Source organism: Schistocerca gregaria, chromosome 1 (assembly GCF_023897955.1).
Source record: "Schistocerca gregaria isolate iqSchGreg1 chromosome 1, iqSchGreg1.2, whole genome shotgun sequence".
Taxonomy (NCBI): Eukaryota; Metazoa; Arthropoda; class Insecta; order Orthoptera; family Acrididae; genus Schistocerca; species Schistocerca gregaria.
The window spans coordinates 1,073,048,621-1,073,069,236 of NC_064920.1; the positions used below are offsets into that span (position 1 = coordinate 1,073,048,621).

General features: G+C 37.7%; 1 protein-coding gene across 2 annotated transcripts in view; it reads right to left on the minus strand.

The window, feature by feature from the left end:
- The window catches only part of LOC126281652 (putative inorganic phosphate cotransporter), a 257,128-nt gene that overhangs the window by 178,668 nt on the left and 57,844 nt on the right, over window positions 1–20,616 (minus strand). For both annotated transcript variants that reach the window (XM_049980793.1, XM_049980802.1), the window contains 2 exons: window positions 18,481–18,704; window positions 18,244–18,393 (listed from right to left, as the gene is read on the minus strand). In XM_049980793.1, coding sequence (XP_049836750.1) covers window positions 18,244–18,393; window positions 18,481–18,704 — 374 coding nt within the window. The remainder of the gene's footprint in view (window positions 1–18,243; window positions 18,394–18,480; window positions 18,705–20,616) is intronic.

A 20,616-nucleotide genomic window follows, 5' to 3' on the forward strand; every position in this document is an offset into this window, starting at 1 on the left:
TCGTAACGACAGACCTGAGTTGCATCAGGACTGGCGGGATTCAAACAGAGCGGGGCCCTCTCGTCAAGGTGAATTTGTAGAAGTTAGGTCTCCAAATCCTAATAACGACGCGCGCCAACAAAGACACAATAGGCAATGACTCATACCGCTGGCAGCCACAAAACGTACGTATAAAACTGACGACGCAGCTGCCGTAGCTACTAATTACGTAAAAATGGAAGACATTAGGGACATCTTACTCCAGGAACACGACGTAAAACATAACAACACTGCATATCCTGTGATTCACATTACAGTAAATGACGTAAAATTTACGGTTGTACTTGACTCTGACAGTCCCATTTCAGTAATTAGTGAAACAGCCTTTAGCAAATGCAACAAATCGAACGATTGTCCCATACTTCCGTTACGTAAGATTAAACTGCAGGGTGCAGTCGTTGGAAAAAGTGTAGATGAATACCAACAAACCAACTTAGAATTCTTTTGTCAAAGCCACAGCTTCTCTATGAACTTTCTTATTTTTCCATTATTGTCGACGGAAATTATATTGGGAGTAGACATTTTGAATGAATACAAAGCAATCTTAAACTTTCACGATTCTGAAATAAGTTTAGAGAAAGAAGGTAAGTCAATAGCTTTGAAATTTGAAGATTGGCTCTCAAACAATGACGAGGAAATTAATCGGCTTTACCTTCTGTTAGACAACAGTTCGGAATTTTCTACGGAACTAGACACTAACAATCATTCTGCAGGTACTGACAGGGATGATATGGACGTCATATTTGATACTAATGAGTTAATTCAGAATAAAATTCAAACAATTGAGAATTGTAATGACACTGATAGGCAGGACCTTTTTGAAATTTTACAAGCACATTCCACACTTTTTACTCACAAAACAGGAACAATTAAGGGATTTAAATACCAATTTCGTGTTCGTGAGCATACTAAATTTTGTGTTAGACCATACGTAATTCTAGCACATTATAGGGGCCATGTTAGAACAGAAATACAATCCATGCTTGACGACGGCATTATTGAGCCTGCAGTAAGCTCATACAACAATCCATTACATTTTGTGGAGAAGAAAAATGGATTGATCAGGCTTGTCTTAGATTCGAGACAAATCAATACTATCATCATTCCTGAAACAGACAGGCCGCAAACAATTGAAGAATTTCTTCAAAATTTTAATGGTGTAAAAGTGTTGTCTTCTATTGATCTCAGGTCCAGCTTTTATCAGATCGAACTTCATCCACAATGTAGAAAATACATAGCTTTTCTTTGTTTCGGCGTTTGTTATCAATTTCGGAAACTTCCTTTTGGTTTGAACATTTCCTCGGCAGCATTCATTCACAGGCTAAATTCCAAATTACCTGATTTCTTAAAACGTCACATCACCTTATATGTGGATGATATTCTAATAGCAGATGCCTCATGGGGACAACATAATAGCATCCTCAACAGTTTGTTACGTATTTTTGCAGAATCTGGAATTACAGTTAACTTGGAAAAGTCTGAATTCGGTAGGTCAAAGGTGAGGTTTCCGGGACATATTATTTCTTCTGAAGGCATTCAGGCGGAACCTGAAAAGTTAGAAGCAATCAGAGCCATTCCGGTTCCATCCACAAAAAGAAAAGTCCGCAGTTTTCTAGGTCTCGTCAATTTTTACGGTCGTTTTCTGAACATGCAAATTTTAGTTACACCAAAACTTTGTTCTCTCACTGGAAAAAATGCTTTTTGGAACTGGGACGAACAAGCACAGTTGGAATTCAATTCTATGAAAGAATCGCTACTTAACGCGCCGATACTAGCTCATCCAGATCTCTCACAAGATTTTTGCCTTAGCACGGATTCTTCTAAAGTCGGTCTTGGTGCCCATTTATTTCAAGAAGCCATAGAAAATGACACTACTGTTCAGAAAACCATTGGTTTTGCTAGCCGAGTGCTAACAAAATCTGAAAAAAATTATTCCGTTACTCAATTAGAAGCTTTAGCTATCGTTTGGGCATTTAAAAAATTCCGTTTCTTTCTTTCTGGTAAGCACGTAAAAGTATACAGTGATCATCTTGCATTACAATTTCTTATGTCTTCCAAATTAAATAATGATAGGTTAAAACGTTGGGCATTGTTTCTGCAAGAATTCCACTTCACAATAGTCTACATTCCCGGCAAGGAGAACATTGTTGCGGACGCACTGTCAGGCGCACCGGCTGGGCTTGAGAAAAGTAACACAGAAGGCAACCTCGGGAAAAATTTCAATATTCTTTACATTCAGAAAGTCGCCTTTGAAAACTTCATCACCACATCTTTAAAGGACATTGCTCATGAACAAGATAAAGATCCGATTTGGAAAGACATCAAAAGTAAATGGCATGAAAAGCCGCACACACACATTCGGCATTACTATCTGGTTAGAAAGAACATATTCTTCAAAAGCTGCACTGTTGATGACAAGCTATGGGTACTTGGCATTCCAGACGATTATATTAATAAGCTCATTTGGTACATTCATTTCAGCTACGTACATTTTGGTCCACGAAAATGTTGTCATATTCTTCGAACGACTTGTTATTTTAACAATATGGAAAAGAGAATTCGAAGAGTCTTGTCTGTTTGTAAACTTTGTCAAAAGGCGAAACCATCTACTATCTCACATCGTGCTCCGTTGTTTCCTATCATTCCTTCTAAATTAAAAGAATTTGCTGCTGTTGATCTCTTGGGACCCCTTGTCAGAACACCGAATGGATTTTCGTACGTTCTAGTCGCTGTTGAACTTACTTCAAAATTTGTTTCTTTCACTCCGTTACGTAAAGCCACTGGACGGTCTCTATCCAACGCCTTTGTTAAAAATATCTTACGTGAAGGTGGACACGTTAGTAAAGTCATTTCAGACAACGGACCGCAATTCAGATCTGGTGTTTGGTCACGCATGTTTCGGAACCATAAAATCAAACCTGTTTTTTATTTCATTGTACTCACCACATTGTAACGCGTCTGATCGGATTATGAAAGAAATCAATAAGCTTTGCAGACTTTATTGTCACAGAAAGCATCAGCATTGGGACAGATATTTACACTTATTTCAAAACGTGATGAATGAAATGCCTCATGACTCCACTGCTTTACCACCTGTTCTTGTACTGAAGAATAAAGAACCACCGGACAGAATCAGAGAGCTTGTACCTTTTCCGAATACACGTAAACTTCGACACAAAGACATAATTGATTTGGCTATTAAAAATATAAATTCTGCAGCAGACAAAAGGAGAAGACTACACGGTGAAGCAAATGCAAAGGAATTATATATTGGCCAGAAAGTTACTCTGCGTACTAGGAAGAGTGAAGGTTTACACCACATTTCACATGTAAAACCATTTATTGAAAGATAATCTGCTTTTTAACTTTGTCTTTGATATAAAATTTTCACTTCACGTTACTAGTACACTTTGTCAGACTTAGAAACTGTTAACATGCAACTATGTTTTAAAAGTTAACTATCCAGTCTAGAACCAAGGGAACATTTGTAAACAGAAATTACGAATGCATTGTTATTGTGTGTGTACATTCTTGGTTGTTAGTTGCACGATTACATAACGACTATAAGGCTTACATACTTAGAACATATACTGCTAATAAGATTTTAATGCAACATTTTGGTTTACTTGAAAATACATTCTGGATTTAAAGTACTTCCTGAGAGATACCAGATAACACAGCGGTTAGTTTATGTGACGCCTACACGATTTTATCACGACGTTACTAATATGTGACACAATTTACATTGTTGCTTTTGCGGTGTATCTGTTTTATATCTGCACAGTTTTTCTGTATTGTTCTGGAAAGTAAAACATGTTTTAATAGTAAGTTTTGTGGTATAGCTACAATGAGACAGCCTTTTCTGTAGCACCACAATATGTTTCATTATAGTACTTTCTTCATCACGGCAATAAGCGTAATAAGTAAGATATCTATACGCAAAGCATTTCACTTTTGTTTATCATGAGGTAAGTACATTGACTTCTGCAGAACTTAGCTTTCGGAGGACAATAACTACGACGCTTCCACAAAGATTATCTTACAACAAGACGCACAGCTTAGCGCTACAGTACACGTATTTGTTTGATTAATTTTGTACTTAAAACATTTATTTTCAAAGATATTTGAAATACAATGATAGAAAGGTTTTCCGTGATGCATTTCATTCCATTGCTGTTAGCTGTAACACCTGAGGGTATAATTACATTAATCCGCAAGGGGGTTCACGCTTACTTTGTGTACCATGTGTGTGCCAAGCACAAGGAGCCCTAGCTAATATGGTATTTGCTTATACAATTTCACACATCGGTACCATATTTCTCTAACACAGAATTACATAGCTGACTGATTATTAAACAGAGAAACAAACATTTTTTTTACTACGTCAGTGCAAATATTTACGCAATTACACAGTTGGATAACTTCACACTTATTAAATTGTATTTTGTTTGTACTTGTGAACTGTTCATACTTTTTTCAGAACCATTGTGATAATATGAGAGCTTTGAATGTAATATGCGAACCTTCTATGTCGTATTTGGTATGGGATCGTGATTTTTAGAGTACGTTTGAGGTAGATGACTTTATTGAAGGTCTTGAAATTATTGAAAGAAGCTGCGACAATTCTGAGATGTGATTGATCTGTTATGATATTATTATTGCGATGACGATGTGTATTATGCTGTTGAGGTATGTTTATGATCAATAAGCTGAGAATCGTACTTCAAGAGTTATGAAATGTGTGTACATGCGTGAATGTATCACAATGCCGCCGAAAATTTTTTGGACTCTGTTATATTGATAGGATTTTGTTTCTACACATTTGTAACACAAATTCTCGACCTGTGAATTTTTTATATGAGACTGTCACTGCTGTCATAAATATTTCAGAAATAAAGTCAAGTGACCACCTTCACATAATGCGTCGTAGGCACCCAGCTGCGCGGCAGTAGCCTGGAAAAAGCCATTAGTGTGTGCCTTTCAGAGGCACACGTGGAGAAACGAAAAGGGGCCATTATCTTCGCTATTGCCATTTTTTTGTATAAAGCATCGCAAATAAGACACGCTCAAACTTGAAAACATATGATTATACTGTGGAGCTCTTAATTTGATATTTAGTAAAATGCCTAATCAAATGATGAGAAACATTTTACATCTATTGTCTTTCTAGTTGAGAGTTTGCTCATTTTGTTTAATATCAAGTTTCTAGCTGCAGCAGCATTGGTTAAAATAAAATTTAATATATGTACTAATATCACTATTTTCTGTCTACAGACCCAGTAAAGAATAATTTTATGGTGTATTTTCGTAGAAAAGAGAGCACAAATAGACATTTCCCTTCACAGGAATTGCAAAAATAATTTTTAACTGGTTGGTAACTTATGTGTTAGAGTACGTCAAGGTGATGCATCACTCTAGTGTTAAGATGTGACATAGGTACCAAACATGGCTATTTTTACTGTAATATTTTTTCTTCTTGAGCTATGTCATATTTAGATATAAGTTATTGCATTTGCTGCTGCTGTTTGCCAGGCATAGTGCTACTAAATTTCAGTTTGTATTACTCTGTTAAGGTAGTTTTATTACTGATTTATTTTTCTTGTTGCTGCACATTGGCTCATATTAGTTGTAATGTTGCATTTGCTTGGTAATTTAGATTTACTGCAGCTTGCTTTGCCAATTTCCATTCTTTTTTTGTCATTGCTGTTTGTGTTAATTGTCTTGTGCTGCTGCATTGCCTCGTCCCTTAGTTTAGCATCTGAGCTCAGTAGATTTCAGTTAGCTTAAGATGGAGTAGCCTATATGTGAGAACGAGTTGTGATGAATTGGAAGGAATGCGTTGGGAAGCTATAAGAAAATGGTTTGGCCAAAAAAGAATTTTGAAAGAGGATGTGAACAGAATACAGAAAGCATGCTTGGATAGGATTTTTTTGGTGGAAACAAATGTTGAAATAAGGGGAAAGATCTACAGGACGATGTTTTGGGTTGGACTGCAGTACCAAATGTCACACTGAAAACGAACCCTGTCTTTCCTTTTGTATTATTCCGCTATGTGTTTATGTACCCTAGTGTATTTGTCTTTTTCCTGTCTTTAAGTGTTTAGCTAATAAGAATTATATTGTAGAATTTTTCAAATATTATGTTATTTACTTTGTAAAGATGTTTAGACATTATTTATTCTGTTTTGTTTTAATGCTCATGTGTGAAATTAATGTTTCGAAAACTATTCTCATTATTTTATATATTTACTTATGTCATAATTCATGTAACACTGAGGTACATGTTTAATCCTATTCTTCTGTAAAGCCTGCATTACCACAAATTTTATCCGTATTGTTATGTTCTTTAATGATGTATTTTGTACCTTTGTTATTGTATTCTTATGTTATAAAATTGTAATTGACACCAGTTCATCAAATTAAGTAACTTGTAAGTTATATTTCACTGCACACGTTTCTGTTGGTCATAGTATATAGACAATATGTGAGAAGTAGGGACTGATAGTGTTTGCACGTGTGTTAACAATTCAGCAAGGGACTAGATAACAGCATTGCTGGTTCTAAGGACATTTAAAAAAAATTGTTAGTGGACAAGTGGTGGTTTATGGACTTGCTGTATTTTCCGCAAGACTCTTCGATGGTGATCGTGCACCTGCACAGTCGCAACAGATGGCTGCTGGCCATATCTACAAGGACTATTGTGGGTCTGCATCTCTGGTGGCCCACCAATACCGTAATATCTACCGGAACTACAATGGGTCTTGAAGCAAAGCAAGCGCTGTATCATGTATAAGATACAGAGGCGAGCGAGTGCACGGGACTTACCCTAGTTCACTGCTAGTAGCGTCACGTCATCGTAACGCGCCTGCATATAGTATTGCACCACATTTAACATAAAAGTAAAAATTAAGATTTGTGTGTAAAACTTTGTTAAAGTATAGTTCTATGTAATAATGTTTCAGGTAACAAATCTTAATGTTATAAAATTAGTAGTTTACGTAAAATTCACGTTTTGAAAGAAAAATAGGAGGCGCTAAATAATGACGCTAGGAAGCCAAAATTTGGTGAGAAGGTGCAGTAAGAAGTCATTAATGAGTGGTGCTGGTTTCCAAAACCATAAAACTAAAATTGACTCCAGAATCCGCGTTTTTCGGAAAAATCAGAGGCGCGAAATAATAGAGCTACAATATTGAAAATTGGTAGGATGCTTCAGTTCACCCTAATAATAATAATAATGGAAATACCACAATCAGTTACCTCTTCTAGTTTTTTAGTAATTTAGTAAAAACTACTTTTGTGAGTAAAATGTACATAAGCATTATAGATTAAGTACTTTAAATTTTAATGATAAAACAAATTCTTTAAGACCAATGATCAGATAGGACAATTAACAAAGCTACACCAAGTTTTAGTCTTGTAGCATAATTAACAGCTGATACAAGTCTTGATAAAGCTATGGTTCAGAGGTAACAATCTACCGTTAGTTCCATTGTAAAAATTCTAGAGAGTAAAGTTTTAATTTTAGCGGGCTGAGATTTTCTACGTGCTTCTGTACTGCTCAGATGTATGTATACAAAAATTGAGAAGTTTGTAAAGCTATTATTAAATGTGATATTTAAGATTATGTGCCTGAGATAGCGATCATTTGGAGGCTGCAGGCATCTACATAGGAACGAAAAGAACAGATGCTCTCTTGGCGGTACGCGCCGGAGCTATATAAAAAGAGCGGCAGAGGCAGTAGTAAGCTCACTCCGCATTAGACCAACGCCTAGTCCACGCGAGCTTAACGTCCGATCGCGCCTCGCCTCGGGTGACGTCATAGCGGGCTGTGACATGCGCGTACTTAGCAATGTAAACGGACATTGAAAATCGCGAGGACTGTACACCGTCCTGGATCGTTTAGACTTCGGTAACAAACTGTTATTGTGCCGTCCGTGTGAAGTATAATTCCGCGTGGCAAGTGGTGACTAACTCCACTTTTAAGGCGAGCATTAATCTTTTTTTTTTAACATTATTGCGAACTATTAATAGAGCACCGTTAGTTAGAGTAATGAACTATTCGGGAGGAACTTGCTGTAGAAGTCGCCTCTGAACTATTAAACGATTGGCTGAATTAACAATATTTAATGTCTTTAGCATTTTCAGAAGTTTCGAGTAATTTGTGTGAGCCTTTAAGATAATAAAATCTTGTTTGGAACTTTAAATTTTATTGAAGCAGCCCTAATCCCGTGAAGAACTATGGATATTTTTCGTTTAGCTGGGCTGTACAGGAATGTGGCCGTGCAGACTGGGAACTAAGGTCAGTAAGTTTCCCTTCGCTTTCTGACTGGCCACCAAATTAGTTGCCAGGCTCGCGTGATTTAAGGTGGCAATGTTCAACTTTCATTCAACATTAAACAACGACTTCTTTGCCGTCCCACATATGTTGCATCGGCAATAGTCTGTTACGTGAAATGAACATTCAAACAACTCAGTCGACAACTTCTTCGCCGCCCCACATATGGTGCTTATCGGCCGGGAAAACTGAATTAAAAGCAAATAAAAATGCTCGATGTGTGAAAGCGATTGGTATAAATTAACGAACTCGGTAGGCAATAACAGGACACTGAATTGAACTAGTGTGGGAACAGTGTTACCAGTAAAGGCGGGTGTAGTGTATAAACAATAAGTGTCTACCGCTGTACGTTGGTTAGTGACGATGGTGAGGAAGGCGACGATGCTGGATCGCGGCTGCCGACGGCGCTGAGACTAAAGGAAGACGGTGCGTCATCGCGGAGCTGCGCTGATCTGCGAGACAGCTGCCGGCTGCGCCGAGCGGTCAACGGTGCCTTGCTGCCCCCCCCCCCCCCCCTCCCTGGAGCTATTGCAGTAGGCGATTCCTGTGGCGGTACTCGACGCTACAGCTGCTGCTGCTGCCTTCAATACGTCGCGACGCGTCGCATCACGATTGCTGGTACACCGCGACGACATCATTCGTCGAAATCAAGCATTTAAGTTAAGTCAAAGACTTTTAAAATATTTATTAACTGCTGCTAACATACTAAAAGATATGGAAAGTAGTGTACATTTCAGAAGGGAACCGGTCTCTGACCAAGAATCCTCAGGATCAGGAATTGAGTTTAATGAGGATGGTTCCATTAATCCCTCAAATATTGAACTAGAACGTAATTTGTCACCAGTAAATTATGACTTTAATTTAAATGAGAGTGCAGGGATGCAATCAATAAGTGAAATAGAAGTCAAAAGGGAGCCAGTAGAGTTGCTAACTTTGTCAGGTAGTGAAACTGAGCTCAATGTATCTCCAGCTCAGTCAAGTCAAGAGATACAAAGTATCAAGGTAGAAGCTCCGGATTGGATGCAAATACTGTTTGCCAAACTCGAATCAAACCAAAATAAAATTGAGGCTAAAATTGAAAATAGTAATAAAAAGTTGGAGAATAAAATTGAGGTTAGTAATAAAGAACTAAAAGAAGAACTGCAATCAAAATGGAATAGTTTGAATTATAAGATAGATGCTATTCATCATGACATTCAAGTAAAAGTAGGGCAACAGTTAACTAAAATGCATAGTACTTTCAAATGTGAAATAGATCAAATTCAAAAAAATTATCAAGAGGCAGATGAACTTTTGGAAGTGAGGTTGTCCGAAAGATTGAGCAACGAGTCCAAACTTTGCTCTGACAAAGTTAAAGAGGTACAAATTAAAGTAGATACTTGTCAGAAAAACATTGAGAAAGTAAAAGAAACCTGTACCGAAATTCGTGGTGCAGTGGAACAAAGATGTTCTGCCAGGATAGAAGCAGTAGAGTCACAAGTAGAGGAATTAAATACTAACATTGCTAACCTAGAAAATAGAGTAACCTCTGTTAATTCTAGTCATTCTACTGTACAGCATGTGACTTCAGTTGACGCCGCTTTTATAGGGTGTCGACAGTTTTTGCGCTTTGATCCTGATAAGTACATTCACCCTCTTGAATTTTGGAATGACTTTGAGGATGTTCTCCCCAACACTTGGTCAGAAAGAGAAAAAATTTCATTTATAAGAAGTCATTTGTCAGGTGATGCTTTGCGATGGTCAGCGGATGTAATGATCAAATGTAAAACTTTATCTGAATTTAAGTCTGCATTTCTCAACGAATACTGGTCACATAACAAACAAAATGATGTGTTAAGGGAATTCTGGAGTGGTAAGAAGTTTTTCCCAGGGCATGAATCAGTATAGGATTTCGCTAGGAAGTGGGTTTCAAGACTGTCACATTTGACAGAAAAGATGAAGCCAGATATGATCATTATGGGTTTAGAAGGTAAGCTGCCGTGGTACTGGCAGAAGAGGATCATTTCCGCCCCTAGAGATAATATAGACAAATTTATTGAATATCTGGAAAGAGTGGAAAGAGTAGCTGCTGCTGAGGAGCAGGTGCAGCAGAATAACAAATCTTCTAACAATCACGTACAAAATAATGGAAACGTGAACGTTAGAAATATGGAAGTTAGGCGCACCAAAACAAACTATCGAAACCAAAGCCGTGGCAGAGGAAGAGGGGGTAGATACTCACCACGCTTTCGTAACAACTACTATGACGAAAGTGTAGAAGTAAATACTATGCCATTAAGACAAGAAGGGAGTCATGATGCTACTATATCTAGTGGTGTCACAGATGAACACAACAGGCCGCGTGTGGGAAACTAAATCCCGTCTATGAGGAAACTGGCGCTCACCAGGCGGTAACAGTAACACAGCCAGTAACGGAAACACAGACAATCAGCCAACATACACAGACAGACAACATGGATGCCGAAATAAATACAGATAATACCAGTGATGTGTTAAGCCACTCTCACAAAATAGTGGATAGTATTTTGGATACACTAGAAAAATGGGTCAAGGAAGAACAGGAACTCAGGGTAGATAATGGGGAAGAAATAGATAATGGGTTTGAGTCTGATGGGAATAATGATGAAGTAAAAGCTTACATCTTCGATGAAAATGGCAATCTAAAAGCTGAAGTAGAAGTAGCAGAAGTAGAATCAGTACTGCAAAACTTTAGAGAGGAGGAAATGATGAATGAAGGGGGTAGAAATAGTAACGAGGTGAAAGAATCTAGTAGCTGTGTAAACGTGCCACAAATGGTTGAAGGTGACGACATTCTTATGAACAGCAATATTGCGCAGGGACGCAGTTGCTCAGAGGTAGAGGATAGTTTGGCTGATGTGCAGCAAACAAAAGTAGAAAAAGTCGTCAGATGCTTCGATTTAAAGTTAGTGGACAGATTAGAGAAAGCAGCTAAGATTATAGAGCATGATGAGCCCCAGGATGTAAATGTAAATGTAATTGCAACTGATCAGAATTACTTTAGCTGGAAGAACATAGAACGAGATTTATTAGACGAGGTGTGTGAGCAACCTGTTCAATGTAAAATAACTCACCCTGTTATCAAAGTAAACATATCAGGAGTCACTGTGCGTTGTCTGCTTGACAGTGGCAGTGAAGCAAGTGCTTTATCACAAACATTTTTTGACACCATACCCAATAAAGAGAAGTTAACAGTTATGAAAGTAAGTGGCTTAAAGATAGGTGCTACTGGAAAAGTCTCTAGACCAGTTCAACACGAAGCCTTGATACCCATTGGTATAAATGACGTAGTAATAGATCATCCTTGTTTGATTGTGCTAGGCTTAAGTGTTGATATGTTGATTGGTACTGATTTCTTATCAAAGTACCAGGGAAAGATCAATTTTGATCAGAACAACTTAATTTTAACTTTACCTGACTCTAAAGTGATAAGAGAGTCTTTTATAGGAAGTCATATAGGCGGTAGTAATGAAACTTGGGAACTGCCTATTAGAGTAATAAAGAATAAAGGATACTTGCAGGAAAATTTGGTTTTCAGTGAGAATGAGGAAAGTGCTAAGGTTGAAGAGAGACACATCCTAAAGGAAATAGAGGAAAAGGTACAATCAACAAAGCAAATTGCTGACGAACAAAGATCAGAGTTAAAGAGTGTGTTAACTAAGCATAGTAATGTATCCTCAAACGCACCTGGTGAAGTTAAAGGTTATGAATGCCATTTGAATATCAAGCCTGGGAAGGTATTTTTTAAGAAGCCTTATCCAATACATGATGCAAGGGCTTCCCCCACTAGTTTTAAAATTGGTGAGCTAGTGCTGGTCAAAACAAAAGAAAAATCAAAGAAAATTTCTGCAGAAACTAAAAAGTTTATGCATGTATATCATGGACCATTTAGAATAGTAAGTAAACCTCATGCAAATGCCTATCGTTTGGAATATCCAAAGAGTAAGAGAGAACTAGGTCTAAGAAATATTGTGGATCTAAAGGAATTTAAAATTAACAGTAATTAATTACTGTAGGGAGTCTGCCACTCTTTGGCGGATACACGGTTTAGCGTACTGTGCAGTCCCAGCTGGGTGAAACTTTATTTCCTTTTCAAGTTTCATTCCCTTCTTCTGGTCTATCATAACAGGTAAGAATCACATATGTCTTCATGTTGTATATATGCTATTAGGTTTTAAGTATTCTTAGTAAGGATCTACCTAGTGAATGGCAAAACAAAAGTCTGAGTACCAATAAGAGGCAAACATGGCTAAAATAAATAAATTAAAATATTTCATGTAATTGTAAAGGGTTAGAAACTACAACTAAGAGAGACACTTTGCAGTATACGAAGTACGGTATGAATATGAATAATCCATGAGATTATGCAGAAGGTAGTATGTTGCTAGAAATAAGGTTGTCTGAAGGAAAACAGCGTAAGAAGGTAATGCTCATAGAGGCAAGCAATGGCGTTTTAGAATTAAATAAATGGAGATGTGTGGAAGTGGTGTGAGGATCGCACCAAATATATAGAAACAGGACGTCAATAGGCTGACAAAAGGAAAAGGGAGAAAGAAGTGGAGAAATGAAGTATTTTGAATCTGGAAGAAAAGGGAGAAAATGAATAAGGTGAAGAAGTGAAGTAAGTAAATTGAAGTAAATGATGTAGGATTAAAGAATAATTCCCTCACGTCTCGTGAAATGGTGAAAAACGCTAAATCTTGCTTGAGGCAAATAAATAGTTAAACAGACAACAGAAACACACAAATATTGGAAAATGCAGAAATTTGGAATCGGTATACTGAAAATAACTAATTTCTTTAGTAATTCATACAATAAAGCAAAGTGCTGGTCAGCAAATGACTTCTTTGATGAACTAATCCATACGATAATTAAGCCAGAGTACATTAAAACTAAAAGGTTACTCAATTTTCTAAGTTGAAGCAAGATCTTAATATATTAATTTGCTAAAAGAATTTTCACTATTTAGGAACCTAAAAGATTATTTATGAAAGAAGAAAGTAGGAGCTATTGTATCAGATACGACTTAGTGCTAAATGTCTTTCTGACAACTTCACAATCAGTAAAATAGTGCCAGAATATAAATTATAAAATGTACTTTGTCCTACCTTAGATATAAGTTGAAAACAGAAACTTAGACTGTATTGTCTGTTTCTCAGGGACATGCAGGCTGCATGAATGACTGACAACAAGCGGTAGGGAGATTGGAAGTAGAGACGCAAACCACAGTGAATACAATTTCCTCCCACAATTTTGTCAATCAGTGAAATTAAATGAGTGTTACAATAGGACACCCACCACAGTGCCGAGTATTATAGTAAAAGAAAAATGTGAGTGCGTTGCAGTGATAAAAGTCGTGTGTATTTTCTTTTTCAGGAAGAGACTGATTTTAAAGAAAAAAAATAACTATTTTGTAACCATTGAAAAATTTATATTTCCATGTAAATGTATGTAAATAATTTGTGAATGTCTTCTGTACTAGGTTTTCTATGTGTATATGAGTATGGTTATTTTGTGTATGTAGTAATAAGGAATTTCCTAAGAAGAAGCAACTTAAGTTGAAAGAGGTATACTAAAGTAATCCATCGCTTGTTTGTTCTTTTAGAAATTTAATTTTGTTCAAAAATAGATTTTCACGAAAATTAAAAAGGGGGTGATGAAGCAAAGCAAGCGCTGTATCATGTATAAGATACAGAGGCGAGCGAGTGCACGGGACTTACCCTAGTTCACTGCTAGTAGCGTCACGTCATCGTAACGCGCCTGCGTATAGTATTGCACCACATTTAACATAAAAGTAAAAATTAAGATTTGTGTGTAAAACTTTGTTAAAGTATAGTTCTATGTAATAATGTTTCAGGTAACAAATCTTAATGTTATAAAATTAGTAGTTTACGTAAAATTCACGTTTTGAAAGAAAAATAGGAGGCGCTAAATAATGACGCTAGGAAGCCAAAATTTGGTGAGAAGGTGCAGTAAGAAGTCATTAATGAGTGGTGCTGGTTTCCAAAACCATAAAACTAAAATTGACTCCAGAATCCGCGTTTTTCGGAAAAATCAGAGGCGCGAAATAATAGAGCTACAATATTGAAAATTGGTAGGATGCTTCAGTTCACCCTAATAATAATAATAATGGAAATACCACAATCAGTTACCTCTTCTAGTTTTTTAGTAATTTAGTAAAAACTACTTTTGTGAGTAAAATGTACATAAGCATTATAGATTAAGTACTTTAAATTTTAATGATAAAACAAATTCTTTAAGACCAATGATCAGATAGGACAATTAACAAAGCTACACCAAGTTTTAGTCTTGTAGCATAATTAACAGCTGATACAAGTCTTGATAAAGCTATGGTTCAGAGGTAACAATCTACCGTTAGTTCCATTGTAAAAATTCTAGAGAGTAAAGTTTTAATTTTAGCGGGCTGAGATTTTCTACGTGCTTCTGTACTGCTCAGATGTATGTATACAAAAATTGAGAAGTTTGTAAAGCTATTATTAAATGTGATATTTAAGATTATGTGCCTGAGATAGCGATCATTTGGAGGCTGCAGGCATCTACATAGGAACGAAAAGAACAGATGCTCTCTTGGCGGTACGCGCCGGAGCTATATAAAAAGAGCGGCAGAGGCAGTAGTAAGCTCACTCCGCATTAGACCAACGCCTAGTCCACGCGAGCTTAACGTCCGATCGCGCCTCGCCTCGGGTGACGTCATAGCGGGCTGTGACATGCGCGTACTTAGCAATGTAAACGGACATTGAAAATCGCGAGGACTGTACACCGTCCTGGATCGTTTAGACTTCGGTAACAAACTGTTATTGTGCCGTCCGTGTGAAGTATAATTCCGCGTGGCAAGTGGTGACTAACTCCACTTTTAAGGCGAGCATTAATCTTTTTTTTTTAACATTATTACGAACTATTAATAGAGCACCGTTAGTTAGAGTAATGAACTATTCGGGAGGAACTTGCTGTAGAAGTCGCCTCTGAACTATTAAACGGTTGGCTGAATTAACAATATTTAATGTCTCTAGCATTTTCAGAAGTTTCGAGTAATTTGTGTGAGCCTTTAAGATAATAAAATCTTGTTTGGAACTTTAAATTTTATTGAAGCAGCCCTAATCCCGTGAAGAACTATGGATATTTTTCGTTTAGCTGGGCTGTACAGGAATGTGGCCGTGCAGACTGGGAACTAAGGTCAGTAAGTTTCCCTTCGCTTTCTGACTGGCCACCAAATTAGTTGCCAGGCTCGCGTGATTTAAGGTGGCAATGTTCAACTTTCATTCAACATTAAACAACGACTTCTTTGCCGTCCCACATATGTTGCATCGGCAATAGTCTGTTACGTGAAATGAACATTCAAACAACTCATTCGACAACTTCTTCGCCGCCCCACAGTCTGTTCTGTGATGACCTGCCTACCAATATTCTTCAAAACTTCGACTGACTCTGCTATGGGTTTGCTCTGTTGTGGTCCACTACCTGTCTCCATGTCAAGAGTCAGCACTGTCTGACCATTGGAAGGACAACACTACTTCTTCAAGACAGTGTGGAAATCCAGTACTTCCGTGTGCATTTTCTTTTACTGCTCAGACATTGAGAAAAAAAAAATCTGCAACTTTACTGTGATGAATGATCAGGACTGTCTTCATGGGCTGTGAGAAAATTTTACCTTTTGACCAACATTGTATCAATAATGTGTGCATTTGATATCTTTGTTATTGTAATTATGAAAAATTTTTTCAAGTTTGTATTGGCCACCGCCCAAGACAGTTTGTAAAATTTTTTGTGGGGAGCGTGGGGGCTATGTAAGCAGGCTGTTTAGGTTTTTTTGTTGGTAACGCCACGTAGCGCTCTGTATGAAGATCACTGGCTGTGCTGTATGCAGTCTGTGGCTGGTTGGCATTGTTGTAATACACGCCATTGTAGCGTTGGGCAGATGGATGTTAACAGCGCGTAGCATTGCGCAGTTGGAGGTGAGCCGGCAGCAGTGGTGGATGTGGGGAGAGAAATGGCGGATTTTTGAATTTTGTAAGGCTGGATGTCATGAACAGCTATATATATTATCACTTTTGATGACTATTAAGGTAAATACATTGTTTGTTCTCTATCAAAATCTTTCATTTGCTAACTATGCCTATCAGTAGTCAGTGCCTTCAGTAGTTTGAATCTTTTATTTAGCTGGCAGTAGGGGCGCTCGCCGTATTGCAGTAGTTCGAGTAACGAAGATTTTTGTGAGGTAAGTTATTTGTGAAAGGTATAGGTTAATGTTAATCAGGACCATTGTTTTGTAGGGATTATTGAAAGTCAGATTCCGTTGCGCTAAAAAAATATTGTGTGTCAGTTTAAGCACAGTCATGTATAATTTTTCAAAGGAGACGCTTCACAAGTAAAGCGTTTCATGCTGAACCTCAAGTCATCTTCAGATGCCGTATACGCAGCACCCACACAAAGTATTCCTGTGCCCGAAAGGAGCTTGGCCAATAACTATAGATTTCATTTGTCTGTTTTGAGAAAGTGATGTACTGCCGAACTTAAACACAATTTCCTGCGTCCAACTGGCCCATAGGACCCCACTTCTATGCTCGACGAGGTGCAACAATTCAGTGAGTTCTCAGCAGTAGCTGACATATTTTTAGATTTACGCATTTCCTCCGATCGGTGTTGTAGCTACAATCTGTTCCTCAACTTGCCGCACCCACGGGTCATTACGCTACTCTTGCCTCCTATGTCCCTAAAAGCACCATCATAAATCGCTCTGGATTCTGATTATAGCTCAAGTAACTCTCTCACAGTAAATGTCAGAAAAATTCTCATGACGTCACATGAAACACACATATCAAGGCCAAAGCAGATGCCGAAAGTGGTCCCATATCGTAAATCGCTATATGCAAATGGAGGCATCCAACGCAGCGTACCAACCTCAACCCTACTTCGTTAACTTGTTTGAAGCTCTCACAGCTCGTTGCACTGTGAAGGGAAATCATATTTCAACTTGAGGAAGTCCTAGGGACAAATTACTATTCGTTCCTGTAGCTTCGTAAATTAAATTCTGCAAAGTATACAGTATTGCCACAGCATCCAACTATGACTAGTCCTACAAGATATTAAATCGCTATTGCCAGTAGACATCTGAATAGCTTTTATCATTATATGTCACAAGAGAATCTACTAGTCTTTAACTCTGGGAGTTTGATCCAAAAGCAAGACTTGCCCATTGTTACGACCTTTTCGTACCTCTTACGTTAGCATAGGCTATCCGATGACTCTTGTCATCTCAATGTACATCTCATTTGGAGCCAGTCAACACAACTGATACAATTGTGACGAAACAGTATGTCAAATTCATCATCTCTTGGTACTTGGAGTATGAAACTGGGAAATTCTGCTGTCAGACTGGAATGCTGAGGACTTCGCATAATTACCATGCGCTACATCCACAAACAAAAAGACGACCCTAGAATTAGAAATTATAACTTTTTGAAGTATCTTAAACTGGCTATCGCTCTCAAAAAGGCGTGCAACTTTGTTTATATCTATGACATGTTTATTTCACAGCATCGTTAGACGAACGTAAGCAGGAGATCTGGAGCTGCACACGCTGGTGGGCCGGATTGATTTTAAAATGATTCAGTCTTAGATTATCGGTAACAGTTTGGATAATTTACATAACATTCATAATTTTTACAGGCTCATTTATAAAGTTACCAGCAAAGTCTAAAGCACCTCAGAGTACTTATATGTGGAATGGATCAAAGGGTGGAGAAAACTGTCTATAATCAGTTCCCCAGTTAACAACTTCCGTCACATATTTTACACCTAAGTACAGTTGATGATGTAACCTATTTTACTTACAGATGCAATGTCAAATCCAAGAACATTACTCAAATACGTTGGTATCTCTGTCAGGAGTGTGTAGTATCCCCAGCACAGCGACATAGTGGCTACTATAGAAGCAAATACGGGCAGTGATGTGAAAATTGATATCCACGGCGTTGGAAACTTCTGTAAACAGCATACGTAAAACAGCCTCAGTAATAACATATTCAAAAAAAAAAGTACGTATATCGTAATAAATAAGTTGTATCCTACCTTTCGTTCACGAGAGACGTCCTTCCAAGATTCTTCAATATAAATAAGTTCTGCTCTGGAAATATGCTTATGTCCAGAAGGGGTATTCCCTCCAAACCAGAATAATATCACTCCCCAAACGATGGAAAGTCCACCAAAGAAGTAGAATATAGATGGCCACCCAAGAGCACTCTGAGCTAATGCTCCTGATATCATCATTGCTACAACTGTGCCCAGTTGATCACCTACAGAAACGTTGAGAAAACAATGTCATTATAGCTTCATTTTGAAAGGGAACAGCTGATCGTCCCACTGTCAAAAGTAAATGCATTAAACAGATTAATATTTATTCAAATCACGATGCCGTCGAAACGAACTGCTTGCAAAGTTATATATCTACAACTACGTTGTTTCTAAATAGTTTCTTATTCGCAAAGCATACCGTACTTCCCAAATTAAAAGTACAATGCCTGAGACACCCAAGAAAATAGAACTCTGTAATTGATGGGTATGGGAAAATATAATGGAAAGTTACATTAGCTACGAATGGAGATATGCAATTGAAAAAGTTTTAAAAAAATATTTCATAATAAGTTATTAACATTTTATTATTAGTGCAACTCGTAGTCACTGTACAACATCTTAAGCACACATATCAAGGGAAAAAGTACCAGCTTTGAGTTAATAATGTCCTGAACTCTATCTTCCCCTAGCTGTGGGGAACATATTATGTGGCATACCATTGTTTTCCTGCAGACACATGACAGCTGAAAATTCTTACATTTCGTCTGCAGTTGCAAGTACATACTCACCCTCATTTGTAGATGTCTTCTTAATTTTTATTGCTTTGAAGAATTTGTTATAAATAGGTGGTATCCAGTTCCGTTCAGATATGAGGTCTTGTTTCTACTTCGATCCAATTGGAACCGACCCAGAACACTTCTTTTGAAGACTGGTTCCTTCTAAGATTGTAGGACAATCTAGTTTGTGTAAACTGACTTTCTGTCAGTTTTCCCCATGCAATTTATTTGATACGAACAAGATTCCTGGCTCATCTGCATCGAGGAGGAGCCATAGAGCGTCTCGTAATAACACGTTGTGCCCTTCTACTGAGATATTCTTTTGACTAAATGTAAATCTCACGTCACTGATGCATACAAAATCTTCTGATGACATAACATGGACACAAATGGTCGCTTTTGGCCACACTTCTTCAAGGTGTCCACCCAATCTTGAGAGGCATATGCAAACTGCACATGTAGCGAACATACTGGGCCACAAGAGCAATCGCTTGGCACCATGAGATGTCCAGGAAATGGGAAGTGGTGCTCAGTGGTGGAGAATCTTCCTTTTGCTATAAGCAACATTCAAACAAACACAATGTTGCACTTTTTGTTTTGACTTGAGCAGTTGTCTGAAATTGCAATCAACTTAATCCCTCGTGTATTGTGCTCTTCAAAACACTTCCGTAAGCAGCTGCCTATTTCCTCTTAACCCCTTGATGCTATCGTTTCACCCCAAAGAAAGAAATGACCTGGTGACGAATTGCAGGGAGGAATGCTGAAGTTATATGTCTGCAGTTTCGTCTTATAGAATCTTGGACCTGTAGAGAGTATAGGAGTGGGCAATGCGTGTTGTAGATCGAAAGTTATTAAATGAATGTCTTTAGCAAAAACTGCCGTCTCTGTTTGCACTTTTATATTATCTTGACCTGCATGGGCTCTTATGAGATGTAATTCCTTCTGTATATTTATTTCTCTTAATTTTTCCGGGTCGTTGAATTTCATTTGAATCGCATGTTGGGCAAGTATCTGATTTTGGCAATTTGAATGAAATATTGAAATCTTGAATGAAAATGCGATGGTACTTATCAAAAGACACAGGCCTCGCTTTTGTATCAGGACAGTATTCATCTTCATAATGGTTGTAGCAACTTTCTATCGAATATTCCCTCGACACTTAGAATTTTTCACCATTATTTTTTCTAATGTATTGACTTTTGTATTTTGGAATACCTTTTATATGTTTTTCGACAAACTGCAAGTCTTCCTGTTAGTAGGAACGTGGTCTGGTCTTGTGTTTGCCTCGGTAGAGTAGTAGCCCCTGTTCACATTTTGAATTTTTTTCTACTCTACCTCTGTTGTGCTGCAAACCATG